General features: G+C 32.6%; 1 protein-coding gene across 3 annotated transcripts in view; it reads left to right on the top strand.

Annotated features, from left to right (window-relative positions):
- The window catches only part of LOC140443298 (aminopeptidase N-like), a 98,838-nt gene that overhangs the window by 67,164 nt on the left and 17,345 nt on the right, over positions 1-14,329 (top strand). For all 3 annotated transcript variants that reach the window (XM_072534478.1, XM_072534479.1, XM_072534477.1), the window contains exons 3-8: positions 866-1,141; positions 1,792-2,201; positions 4,450-4,605; positions 6,221-6,526; positions 9,867-10,050; positions 13,677-13,915. In XM_072534478.1, coding sequence (XP_072390579.1) covers positions 866-1,141; positions 1,792-2,201; positions 4,450-4,605; positions 6,221-6,526; positions 9,867-10,050; positions 13,677-13,915 — 1,571 coding nt within the window. The remainder of the gene's footprint in view (positions 1-865; positions 1,142-1,791; positions 2,202-4,449; positions 4,606-6,220; positions 6,527-9,866; positions 10,051-13,676; positions 13,916-14,329) is intronic.

Here is a 14,329-nt window from a genome sequence, read left to right as displayed (position 1 = left end):
ATGAAGCCATCAATCAAATTTAAAAAATCACCAAAAATCAAATAAATGCACAATAGTGCTCGCATGCAGTTTTTTCTTGTGTTTTTGCTTTTTTTTCTCGTTTATTTTGTTAAGTTATGATATTAGGTTATCGTATAGTTTTGATAACATCATAAAAACCTACAAATTGTTTTGTAAGTATAAACCCTGTTCGTTTTTTTACTTATATTATAATATCATTACTTTTTGTAGAGAACCAAGGATGCTTTTTAAAAAATAATAGAAGAGAAACGTATTCTAGTAAATCAATTAAGTAGTTGACGTCTTTGATTTTCCAATAATTCACCGATTTAACCTTGCAATTCACCTATTGAATATATTTTAAATTTAATTACTCCTTTGGCTTTCGCTTCTATTCACTAGCTGACCCGACAAATTTCGTACCGCCTTAGAATTAAATAATATGAGAAAGTTCAATAACCAAAAATTAAAAAAAAAAGAAAATACTCCAAAATATTATGTAAAAAAAGTTAAATTAGTTTAATGGTTTCTAATAAACAATATTTAGATAGTTAGTAGTTTAGAATACGGTAGTTTAGATATCTTTCCTAGGTGGCACTAGGAGTTATCGTCCCGAAAAAACTGCGTTTTTGTGTAACAGGTCATCCTAGCCTTTTATTGGATTAGATAGGTAGATTAGACTGATGAAAATATCATCCTGCACCTGTTTTTGGTGCAGATTTCATTGGGAAAACTCCAAAAATATGACACATTTTGTTCTAAATATATACAGATATAGACAAAATACATAAATACCAACATTAATAAAACATTTATATCGTCTCCATAGATCTTATACTAATGTGTTTTAAAATATTTGTTGCAGATAATTAAAGAATCGAATGATATAGAAAAGTTAATAAACGACACAATAAACGAAGAAGCGACGAAAGAAGCTCTGCGGTTACCAAAAACATTATATCCTCTGCATTATAGACTGTGGGTTCATCCCGTTTTAGACGAACACAGTGAGAAAAACTTCACCTTTACTGGGCGTGTCATAATAGAAGTCAATTGTATTGAGGACACGAATAAAATCATATTTCACGCAGATGATTTAAATATTTCCGAATCAGATATTAAAGTTTATACCACAAAACAGGTAAATATTTTTAAACTAACCATCACCCTTTAGTTTGTACTCGGAAAATTGTTTTGGTAATTATATAAAATCTCCGTCCAGAGCTCGATTTCGATTTTTTACTATGCAGCTGTTTCTTTAAAAATAAATATTCTTGAAATCTATGACGTTATTTAGCTGATGAATACCCGACTCATATTAGGTATTTATCAATAGAAGATTTATTTCACCACTTTGCATTTTCTAAGTCATGGCTCAATCACCCTAGTTATCTTGTAGAGGTGTTTCTTCAGTCAGAGATTGGATACTGTCTAATCAGTATATATATGATCGTCTTCAGCTTTTTTCTTCTAAGATTTATTAGATTAGACTGGGGTTTTCTTTGTTATTTTTTGGGCATTCTATTGCGTCGATTAAAGTTGTTCAAAACCATTTGTACTAGTTATCAAGCCGTTTGATAACTTTGCATTAAAATTTTCTGTTAACTATTGATGATTTATTATGCTGTTAACCATTCATAGTTTTGGTGGTATGAGTAACATTAGGCCTACATTTCTATCATTGTGGAATTCTTTATATTTTATACCAATTTGTAAGGTTCATCGCCAATCCCCAACTTTTCAAAACACGCATTCTGTATAATAAATTATTAACTTTATTTAAATTTTTAGGTTGAAGTAACTACAGAGCTACCAACTGGTAATACCACAGCCCATAACATATCTCGTAGAGATGCCGATGATGCAGAAACTACGACAGAAACTGCAACAACTATGACAGATACAACACTTCCAGCTGAAGAAGATATAACAACTACAGAAATGGTAACTGATCCAACCGATGCATCAACTATTATTACAGAACCAGTTACTGAAAAGATCGTCTACAGAACTGAAAATATACCGTTACGAGTATTAACGCTCGAAATGGACGAAATTAATTTTAAAATAAAAATTTCCTTGGCGGAAGTATTGGAAAGTGGAAAAACTTACATGGTCGAAATCAAGTTTGCTGGAGAAATTATTGAGAATTTGATTGGATTGTACAAAACAAGTTACATTGACTCATTAGGAAGTACGAAGTAAGTACGAAAGGAGAGTGGACGAAAATCCACTTTTGGAGAGTGGACTTTCGTCCACTTTTGTGGAGAGTTTTTACGAAAAGGATATTTAAGAGAATTGCGCAGGATATTAAAAAATTTCAGCAAACTTAACGATTATTTAAATTTAGAGCGTTTAACAATTTCTCGTTTGATAGTTGTTGGCGCGATGTAAATCTTATCTAAATACTACATCGTCGGTCGGTCGAATTTATTGAGTTCTTAGTGGACTGCCCATTCAATTAGAATGATTATCCATGCGTTATTTCGTGTAGTAAGTGTTTTGAGAAGTGTGTTTGAAAAATATTATATTAAAAACAAGCGTTAATAAGAAGAGTTAAGAGTTAACCAGAAATAAAAGTTTAATTTAATGTTTTTTGTAAGTTATTGTAAGTAAGATTGAATAACACGTAGTATACATGGTTATACAGAAACACTAAAGAAGTCAATTTTTTATTTTCAGTTGAATTTTGAATTTTTAAAATGTCACCAGTTAGAGGTAGCAACATAGGTCATAGAACGAGCTAATATACGAGCTATTCAAACTGACGAGCAACGCGAAGCTCAAAATAAAGTCAAACATAATCGATGGAGTTAAAAACAACTCCATAGAAATGTCGCGTTTAATCTCCTTCGAGCAGCATTCAATTATAACATGGCAATCGACTACAGTTTACAGTAAATCGTTGCAATTGGAGAAATGAACGTTGTGCACACACATTGCAAGGCATTTGAGTTTAAAAGCGAAACCCTGCATATACTATATTATTTATCTATGGCGAAACCCTTTGACTGTGTTGCGCCAGTGGATACGTCAAATTGACGTCATATATTGGTTTCGTTGACGTCATATATTCATTCTATCCTATTCATTTTATGACCCATATAGCTAAGGCAGGACAACGTAAGTTATCTAGTTCTTTGTATTTTTTAGGATTTTTATTATTCTGCATGTTTTTATAAGTGTTCTATTTCTCTTCTTCTTCTCACAAATATTTTGCCAAATATTTTTTCTGTTGATTTGTAACTTGAAGTCATTGATATTTTCTACCTTTCATAATATAATCCAGTCAGAATAGTTTGAGTCAGAGATGGAATATGGATTTAGAAAATTTTCAAATGGAAAAACCTAGACACGATAATCGAAGAGTCCTCCAATAAGGTGGTCGGAACACACGCATCCAGCATAACTGGATTCAGGGTGCTCGGGCCCGTACGCAAAGCAACTATTTACGGGAGCCCTATGTTGAGTAATGGACTCAAAACGGCTAATGATGATGATAATGAACATTTAAGTTGGTGAGAAAATTCAGTTTCTTTTCAATGACAAATAGTAAAGAGAGATATTATCCACATATTTATTCAACGAAGTCTACATTTTTGTTATTTTTATACATTTTAGCAGACTGGATTTTGCCGTGTATTCATTTTCAACTAATAATTTTAATTCGACAAATTCTGATTATAATAACTGATTATTTACCAAATAGATTCTATCTTGTGAAGTCCGGTCCTGATATAATACAGGAAAAATATGTTAAAACTAGCTTGGGCAAACAACACAAAATTTGCATATTGTGGTCAATTTTATAGTGAAATTTTAGTAATGTCCAGTGTTTTACATTATTTGTGTTGAGGTCAGCGATTTTAATTTATTATTAACAGCGAATTACAATTCCATACAAAATGAATCACAAATTCAAAACGTCAATACAAACAAGCTAAACAGAAAAACCCTCTATCGGTAATTAACTGATAGAGACAGCACCTGTCTAGTACAAATCATAACTATGGTTTACCTACTACGGATACAAAAATTATACTTACTCACAGATTAAAAGTCAACAGAAGCCATAGTACCTCCAACCAGATATTAAGCCATAATAATAAATTCTCTAATTAACAAAAAAAAAATTATATGAAACCCAAATAAACTATTGGCAAACAATCAAACCGATCTAGATTTGTTAGGATACATCCTTAAAGTTTAGCATACTTCTTTATGAAAGATTTCGATCAAAATTATTTCATTTCATAACGCATCATCTTCGTTTATGTGAATTAAATAGAAATTTAGTGATTCTACAAGGTGCGAACAATGGTTATGATGTTCAATAAATAAAAAGGCTGAGTTGTAAATGCTTACTAATTTTATCCAGAAATACAGACATTACTAATTTTGAAAATTCTCTTATATTCGTATGTTGTTATTAACAAATTTCATTTTTAGATGGCTAGCTACAACTCTCCTTCAACCAACATCTGCTAGAAGAATTTTTCCATGTTTTGATGAACCATATTTTAGGGCGCCCTTTGAAATTAGTGTCGCTAGGAGAACGAATATGACTGTATTGTCAAATATGCCAATTAAACAAACTGAAGTAATGTAAGTATATTATTTAATCATCATATTTTACATAAAATTTGACAAACATTAGATAAAATCAAAATATATCTTTGTCGATTACCTTACGATTTTTAAAGGTTTTCACTGAGTAGCGACATCTTTTCTAAAACAAACTCCAATTATAATGTATCAAAAGGTACGTAAACGGTCGTTTTTTTCTTTAAAGAAAAAATTTTTTCTTTAAAGCATCGAACTCTCCCAACCAGCGAATCAATCGGAAGACCGGCATTCATTCATACCTGAGATTTGTCAGTTCTTTCTCTCTCCATGGACGCTACAGCCCAAATCAAGCCTTGGCCTCCTTTAAACTATGCCTCCAACTTTACCGGTCTCGCGCCGATCTTCTCCAGGTTCTCACGTCTAGCAAATTTTGCGCGTCCACTGCCACTTCATCCTCCCATGTTTTCCGTGGCCTTCCTTTTTGTCTTGCGCCCTACATTTTACTATCTAGGGCTCTTTTTGGGAATTTTCTCCAGAGTGGGAATGGTCTTCATTCTCACTACATGACCAGTCAATCAAAGTCTCGGAAGTTTAACGAATTCTGAGATCGGTACCTCTTTGAACAGGTGGTAGAGTTCATGGTTGTACCTGGATCTCCATACTCCATTTTCGTTAATAGGTCCAAATCCGACGTCCATTATCACTTTTCGTTTGAAGACTTTCAGCTTTCGTTTTGTGACTTCTGTCATCACCCACGATTTTCGATCTCCAGTTTGTGTTTTTGGACGACACACATGGGCGAGTGAAAAGTAAGCTTTTTTTCCCCTTTCCATTCTTTTTTGAATTTTTGGTTCTTCTGTTCCATCCGTGTTTAGTGTAACTCCTAGATATGTAAAACTTTCTACAGTGTCAATATCGTCCTCTAATTAAACTGTGCGTCTGTTTCCCCTAGCTCTTGCCTGTGTTAGTTTTTTGTCTTTTGAATATTTATTTTTAGTCCGATCTCTTCTGCCCCTGTTTTTAATTGTGAATATATTTCTGCCGCCTCTTCTGTTCTGCGAGAACTAATGCTAATGTCATCGGCATAGGCAACAATCTGTATTGATTTACTTGTTAGGAGGTTACCTCTTTCTATATTCAGCTGTCTTATCACATATTCAAGTGTCAGATTGAATCGTGTCAGTGCCAGCTCGTCTCCTTGTTTGAATCCTTTGCCTATTGAAAGGTTTTCAGTAAGCCCATTTTGTACTCAGACAGTTGCTGTTGACGAGTCCATTGTTGCTTTATTAGTTAGTAAGCTATGCAATATTTGAAATAACTTTTCTCTATTAACTGAAATCTAGAGATTTGTCAGATAATTATATCTAAGTATAAGTGGTATCTCTTATTAAGGTAGTCTTAAGTCTGCCCTTGCTTCATTGTCACGATTTACTTAATTAATTCGGTCTAAAAAAATATTTTTAGAATTTAGATGACGAAACTTCACATGTTTGTTTTATTTTTAATTTCATTCATATGCTGAATAGAGAATATTACCGAGTAAAAAGAAGTTTACGGCATTGACCGTCTTTATATCAAATTTACCTATTATTTGAGTTTCTGTTCACTTTGTAAATAATCCGTAAATAGTGTTTTTAAAAACAAACATTTTTAGGAACGAAACCGATTGGGTGTGGGACCATTTCCAGCAGACGCCTTCGATGTCGACATATTTGGTCGCGTTTACGATAAGCGACATGAAGAGTATTTCAGCTAATATTACAGCAGGACCACCTGTCAAAATTTGGGCACCCGAAAACGACCTCAGCCAAGCACAATATGCACTAGACGTCACAATGGAATTATTACCGTTTATGGAGGATTATTTTGATATGAAGTTTCCTTTACCCAAATTAGATTTACTTGCAATTCCTAATTTTGGTAAAGCTGCTATGGAGAACTGGGGCATCATATCTTTTAGGTAAATACAAGCTAGTTGTTTTATTAGTAGTCTCAATGTTGATTAAAACTAACACAAGATATACTAGGAAATTTGGGACCTTAAAAAAGACTAAAACATCATTTTTAATTGGCTTTTGCATAAAATTTCAATTTTTGCATGGAAATAATTTTTTTATTTTGAAAAATTCTTTAGTATGGATTTTATTGAACTCAATTTTTCCTTTTTAATCGCATTTCTTTCTTGTTTGAGTTTTTCAATAAAGGAAATTTCTTAAACTTTTCTTTTCTGTTTTGATGTTTTTTAAATTTCTTTTGCTTCACATTGGTGATTTGGTTTACAGTTATTTACCAATAGTTGGTGTGGTGTCTGATTTGGCGTTGCTGCGCATATTTGATCTGTCTTCTTGGGTTCATATATTTAACATTAATCCTACATCTGTAATGAGTTCAAAGACATGCGAAGATAAAGTATTAATATATGCTAATATTTCGTTTATAAAACCATAGGTTACAACTGTGTAAAAGGCAGCACACCGCGCTATCTCTCTTCTGAATATTATTTACTCATTTGCTTTGCTCATTGACTTACACAAATGATGTCCAGCCAATGAGAATCAATTTTCGCCACAAATTGTGGTGTTTTTTTTTTCATTTTTTCCATTTATATCTCCATCACTAGAAGAATTTGAAGCAAAAGCTATTTTATGCTTTTTATCCTACATCATGATACATATGTATGTTTTTAAGTGATTAATAAATTTTACTGTAACTAAAGTGAGTTTTAAAACAGTTGCTATAAAGGATGACTCGAAATACATTCAAATGACTTCCTCCTCAAATTTCTGAGCTATGACAGTATTTTCCTCATACATCATTTACTTAATATTTTGCCCAGAAGAAAACGCATTAGTTGCTGTATCTTTCACCAACCATTATGTTGCAGTTTTTTTCTTTTTTCTATATTTTTACATTTTGTTCTGTCCCCATTCTATTTCCAGATATCCATGATATTCCCAGAGATTAGAGATGTACACCCTTATTTAAAAAGATCTTTTTCTCATATTTAAGATTACGATGAAAATAAGCAAAATGACTACCAATCTCAAAAAAAACGCTTACCTAAGCCTGCTAAAAAATCTGTCCAAACTTTTTTTTGGTATAACTTTAGTCTGCGGTAGACAAAACTCTATTACAGTTCAAGGCCTGCTAAGTTAATATCAATATAGTACAATACTATCTTTTGTTTGCAGATAAGAACGAAAATGAAATAAAAAAGTTTTATAAAGAATTAAAAGATCTCTTGAAATTCACCAATAAAAATTAGCCAACTATAGTGTTAGTTGATTTTAAGGCCAAGATGTGAAGATGTAGAGTCAAAAAGTCTGTTTTGTAGATTTTGAAAAAGCATTTGACAGCGTATATCGATAAACTGAGAGACATTAATGAAAGACAAAACAGATAATAAAGACCTACGAATAATTCTGAATTTGTATTGGAATCAAAAGCACTAAAATTGAAAAGGAAACATCTGAAGAAATAGAAATACTCAGAGGAGTACGACAGGGCTGTCTTGTCACCAGTGCTTTTGAATGTCTACATTGAAAGCATCTCTCAGGAAGCTTTTTTAGAAGCAAACGAAGGAATTGTCACCAACGGAGGGGTTATAAATAATAGTCGATATGCAGACGATACTGACCTAATCACAAGAACAGCAGAAGGCTTACAACCACTGCTTCTTCTACTTCATATACTATACCAGATTTATCAGACGTTTGCGATCACCATCATCACCATCTTCTGCCACATGGAATAATAGTCCTGCATTTTGCAATATTTTTTAACCAAGAAACTTGTTTTCTTTCTACACCTCTACGACCTTGGAGTTTGCTTTTAAGAATAATCTGTAGTATTCTTTATCAATTTCCCATCACTATATACTATGATACTAGATAAGACAGTTTCCGGTATTTAACAGTCTGAAGCATTTCTCTATCTCTGTTGTCCCTCCTTAGTGCTTCCTCATTAGTTTTTCTCGCTGTCCATGGTATCTTTAGCTCCGTCTACGAATCTTTATTTCCAATGCTTCAATTCTGTTCATGCTTGATACTTTTAGTGTCCATAATTCTGCTCCATACAAAAGTACAGACCAAATGTAACACTTAACCATTATTTATCTTAGTTCTAAACTAAGATGATTATTGCAAAGAAATGTCTTTATTTTCATTAAAGTTGTTTTAGTTATTGCTATTCTGCGTTTTATTTTTATATCTGGATCTATTGATCCGTTATAGTTCTCGAATAGAAAAAGTATCAAATTTCTCATGTGTTGGGAACTTTATTGAATGGAACTGGAGACCAAAACAGTCAAATTTAAAGACATATCGAAATTTTCTTGACAAATTTATGTTTGGTTAGAAAGAGTATCCGTAAGGGAAGCATAAGAAGAAACGGACGATATACTGATATCACGAAGGATGGGTGCTATCCCCTTTATTGTTTATTGTTTAGAATATATTCAAGATTTATCTTTAATGAGACTTATTTTTATAAAAGATACAAACAGCAATATAAAAATAAATGTCGTCTCAATTCATAACCTACAGTATGCCGATGACACTGCGATTATTGTTAATAACCAGGAAGCTATAAAATAACTTTTAAATCAGGTAAATCATGGAGGAGTCTATTGGATTTTAAAGTAAATACTACCAAATCAAAGATACTGGTATTATCAAAGAATTAGAAAAATATTCCCGTCTACAGAAGACTTAAAAATACCTTGTATGGATTACGTACACAACTAAGTTCTTGAAAGGCTTACTAATTAAAAAGTGTTGAATGTAAGATTAAAAAGAGAAAAACCTCACACCTCATATTGTATGAAGCAGTAAGGCAAATCTTTTAAAATTAATTATCGAAAGGTAAATAGAAGACAAAAAAGGAATGGGCAGATGCATATATTCGTGTATGAAAACATAAGATGTTAGACTGATTTAGTCACAATTTCGAGCTGCACAAGATAGACATTACATCGTCGAGTTTTTCGTGAACCTTTAATAGAAGATGGTACGATAAGAGAAAGAAGAAGTGTGCCGTTATTTTGTTGACTAATGTCAACCAAAAAACCTTTAAATTTTCTGAACTTTTAGTTGCGCTCAATTTACGAATACAATACATTTCTTTTATATTAACTCATCCTTAAGTACTTAGTAGAAGGAGTATTTAAATATAGACACTGCAGCAATCTTCTGTATAGAAACCAAGTGAAGTTTAATAATAAGTTTGCTCTCGCTCGCCTAGATTGGCCAGGTTCTTTAACCAAAATGAAATTATTTTTACTTATACCAAATTTTTTTCAGAAAATCGTCACTCTTATTTGATCCTAATTCTACTAGTATTAAGACCAGAAGCTATATATTAGCGAAAATTGCTCATGAATTAGTGCATCAGTGGTTTGGAAACTTGGTTACGATGGAATGGTGGTCCGACCTCTGGTTAAATGAAGGACTTGCCACATTTATATCGGAAATAGCAATTACAACGGTAAGAATTTTATAATTATTGCTAATACATTCCTGGTGCTGTTTATAAGACCGAAACATTTTTATAAATCATACATAGTCGCTTTAACATTTATTTAATGTTAAAGCGACCATCTACTTTGTCATAAATATATTACATAACAATTGAATTTCGTAAATTTTTACTTTATTCTTTCTATTAATTATTTTCACAACTTTCATATTTTTCTATCCTCTCAAATTCATCTTGTAGATTCCTTTATTATATTGCTTCGCCTTATTCGTCTATAAACGCTCTTCTAGGTTTTCCATCTTTGCTTCTTTTTGTTGCTTTCTTATTCTTCGTTCTTCTTAATAGGTCAATTGACTGTTCAATCTTCGGTATCTACGGTAAAACAGTTTTACCAGCGTTTTTCAAATCGTCCAGTGCCTCTTCGACCTATTAGCGATTCGTCTCAGGATATTTACTATTCTGTTTAGCTCCATTTTATCAATTTATTTATTACAATATATTTTTCTTTTTTAACCCATGTGGTAACTGGAATTATTTAGCAATGTCTTCGAATGTCTTCACTTGTTTCCCTATCATATAAAATTTTGCCGATTATCCCTCTTAGTAGTTTCATCTATGTTGTTTCCATTATTCGTTTTGTTTTATTGCGTCAGGCCTTGTTTATTTCTCCATATAATTTATTTAATGAATTATTGCCTCCAGCAAGAAATTCAACAGTATTGCGGACAGCGGATCTCACTGTTTTAGTCTCCTTCTTACTTCAAATTTTCCTGATAGGCTTCCTTCTATTTAGAAGAATAATGTTCCTATAATTAAAAGGATTCTGCTTATCTCCTTTCTTAAAAATAAGCAAGGCTATACTTAATCTCCAGCTATTTGGGATTTTAATATGTTCAAGGTTTTTTGCAACAATTTTGTGATTTCACTATCAATGTCACTTCGCCATGTTTCAGCAGTCAGTGTATTGGGTATTTTATCTCGTCCTGGGACTCAATATTCGGTGTTAAGGCTTGCGCATTGCACTCATGGCTTTTATATATATCTGTAAGGTATTCTGTCTATTCTGTGTTTAAAATCTAGTCTGTCGGCGACATCGTTAATGTGTATATTTGTTTCATCTTCGTCTAGCTTTAATGTAAGTTTATCTAACGCTAAAACAATCTAATTTTTATAGATGAAATATACTGTTCTACTCGTATCTTCTTCAAAACATATCTTGTTAGCTATAGTTGTAACAATTATAATTTGCTTATAGGCAGTTAAAAGGGAGAACTGAACAATTAGGGCTCGGGGATACGGTAATCAAATAAATTGAAACGTTTGCGAACGGCTACTCGTGTTTTGGTTAGAGAGTTAAGTCGTAGATAAGGATTCCTTTATTTGGGGAGGACTAACTACAAAAAATTAATGTAAGAATGCTAAAAAACGAAGAAATAAAAAACGAATTATGTGAATGTTAATATGCAAAAAACACTAACTGACAACAAACAAATTATGGATGTAAATAAAAAGTGGTATAATATAAAAAACACATTACTGAAACCAGCTCAAGAAAGTTTGATACAACATAGGTCAGAGGCTAAAAAACAGTGGATGACAGAAGAAATACTATTGCAGATGGAAGAAAAAAGGAAATATAAAGGAAAAGATCTACAGATGTATAAAGAAATACAACGAATAATTAAGGAAAAAATCAAAACAGCTAAGGAAATATATTTGATGAAGCAATGTAAAGAGATAGAAGAACTAGAAACAAAATATGATATGAGAAATATGCACAAAAAAATAAGAGAAGTGACTGAAATGGACAGCAAGGACACATAAAGGACAAAAAAGGAGTACTACTAATAGATTTACCAGAGAGATTAAGACGATGAGAGGAGTAAGTTAGAGACCTTTTCCAAGATGAAAAAAGTAAAATGCAGAATATACAAGAAGTAAATCCTTTAGAGAGACAGAAGATCACGATAGATGAAGTCAAATATGCTATCAAAAAATCTAAAGATAATAAGGCAGCTGGATTAGATGAAATACCAGTAGAACTGTTAAAATTAGTGGAAGAGGATAACTTGGAAGTATTGGCAGATTTATTCAACACGGTGTACGATACGGGAATAATACCACAAGAGCGGCTGAAGTCAGCATTTATAACCATCCCTAAAAAACAAGCAGCAAAAGAGTGCTCTGGGAGTTAGACAGGGATGTGTTTTATCGCCACTTTTGTTTAACTTATATTCTGAAGAAATTTTCCAAAACACGCCCAATAATATCAAAGCGGGAGTTACCGTTAACGGAAAATTAATTAACAACTTACGATATGCAGACGACACTGTAATCATACCAACAAGTATAGAAGATCGACAACATCTTATCGAAAGCTTAAGTATGAATAGTGCTGAGATGGGAATTACTATCAACGCTAAAAAAACGAAGTACATGCTAATTACAAAAAGACCACAAAATGTACATCACCTATTGATAATCAATGGTAACGAGATAGAACAAGTAGAAAAATATCACTACTTGGGAACTTTGATCAATGAAACCAATGCTCATACTGCAGAAATGAACAGGCGAATAGAGATTGCCAGATCAGCATTTATACGAATGAAGCCACTCCTAACGTGCAAAAATCTAAATTTGGAGATCAGACTACGTACCATTCGCTGTTATATATTTTCAATATTATTATATGGAACTGAGACTTGAGCAGAGTATTAAAAATATCATGGACTGATAGAATTACAAATAAAGAAGTACTGGAGAGGGTTGGTAAAGAAACAGAACTAATCACCACTATACAAAGCAGAAAACTGGAATACCTAGGCCACGTGATGAGGGGACCAAAATATGAAATTTTGAGACTCATAATACAGGGAAAGATTCAAGGAAGAAGATCTGTTGGCCGTAGGCAGGATTCATGGTTGAAGAATCTACGTGATTGGTATCAATGCAGATCGATTGATTTGTTTAGAGCAGCAAGTTCAAAAATAAAAATAGCCATTATGATTGCCAACCTCCGTAGTGAGACGGTACTCTAAGAAGAAGAATTAGAAGGATCCTGCTTATCTCCTTTCTTAAATATAGGCAAGGCTATATTTAACCTAGAGCTATTTGGGATTCTAATCAAGGATTTTTTGCAACAATTTTGTGATTTCACTATCAATGCCACTTCACCATATTTTAGCAGTGTATTGGGTATTTTATCTGATCGTGGGACTTTCTGTTTTTAAATGTCCTAGTGCTGCTTTTATGACTTCCTCGAGTGTTAATCTGTACATCTTCATTCGGTGTTAATGCTTGCGCATTGCATTTATGGCCTTTACATAATATATCTGTGAGGAATTCTATCTAGTCTGGGTTTGAAATCGACTCTGTGGGCGACACCGTTAATGTGTATATTTGTTTCATCTTCGTCTAGCTTTATGTTTATCTAATACTAAAACAATCTAATTTTAATGTCAAAATCAAATATGCTGTTCTACTCGTATCTTCTTCAAAACATATCTTGTTAATTATATTAAATAAACCTATATCACCAAAAAACCTTGTCTGTTACTTAGCGGTATGCTTTAAGTTTATTTGATCAACATTTACTTTAATTATACTTAATTTTGCACTGCCTCATTTTTTAGCTAAGACCAAAATGGCATGCATATAGTAGCATAAAAGTTAGGGATACCTATAATACATTAAACTCCGATAGTCTCAAATCATCAAGGAGTATGCAAAGAGATATTACAACAACTGCCGAAATTGAACAAGTGTTCGATCCTATAATCTACAGAAAAGGAAGCAGTATTCTGAAAATGTTGAACGCTACATTGTCACACGAACATTTCAAGAAAGGTTTGCAAGATTTCATCAAGAAATTGTGAGTACAATCTTTTTTCTTTCTTGTAATTAAAAAATTAAACTTTATTGTATAGCAACTCTATAAACCTGTTACCATAAGTCAGCCACTGGCGTCTTCACACCTAGAATTACCTAACACAGGTGGCGTGGTACCTGTATGTAACAAAGCCTGTTTAAGTATAATTCCACTATTTGGAAGAGTGATTTAAACGTTGAAACGCTGAATATCCTCAAATTTAAATACACACAGCGGCCTTCCAAAACTACCCGTAAAATTTGCGCTTTCCCATAAAAAATCACAGAATGTATAATTAGTACATTTATTTATGCTTCTCTATAACAGACTTGACCACGAGCTGCCGTACAGTGTAGCCAATAATTTTTCACAAGTAGCAGTTATGGTCATACAAACCTGAATTCTTCGACACAGCGA

The sequence above is a fragment of the Diabrotica undecimpunctata genome, chromosome 6 (assembly GCF_040954645.1).
Source record: "Diabrotica undecimpunctata isolate CICGRU chromosome 6, icDiaUnde3, whole genome shotgun sequence".
In the NCBI taxonomy this organism is placed as follows: domain Eukaryota; kingdom Metazoa; phylum Arthropoda; class Insecta; order Coleoptera; family Chrysomelidae; genus Diabrotica; species Diabrotica undecimpunctata.
This window is presented reverse-complemented; position numbering and strand designations above follow the sequence as displayed.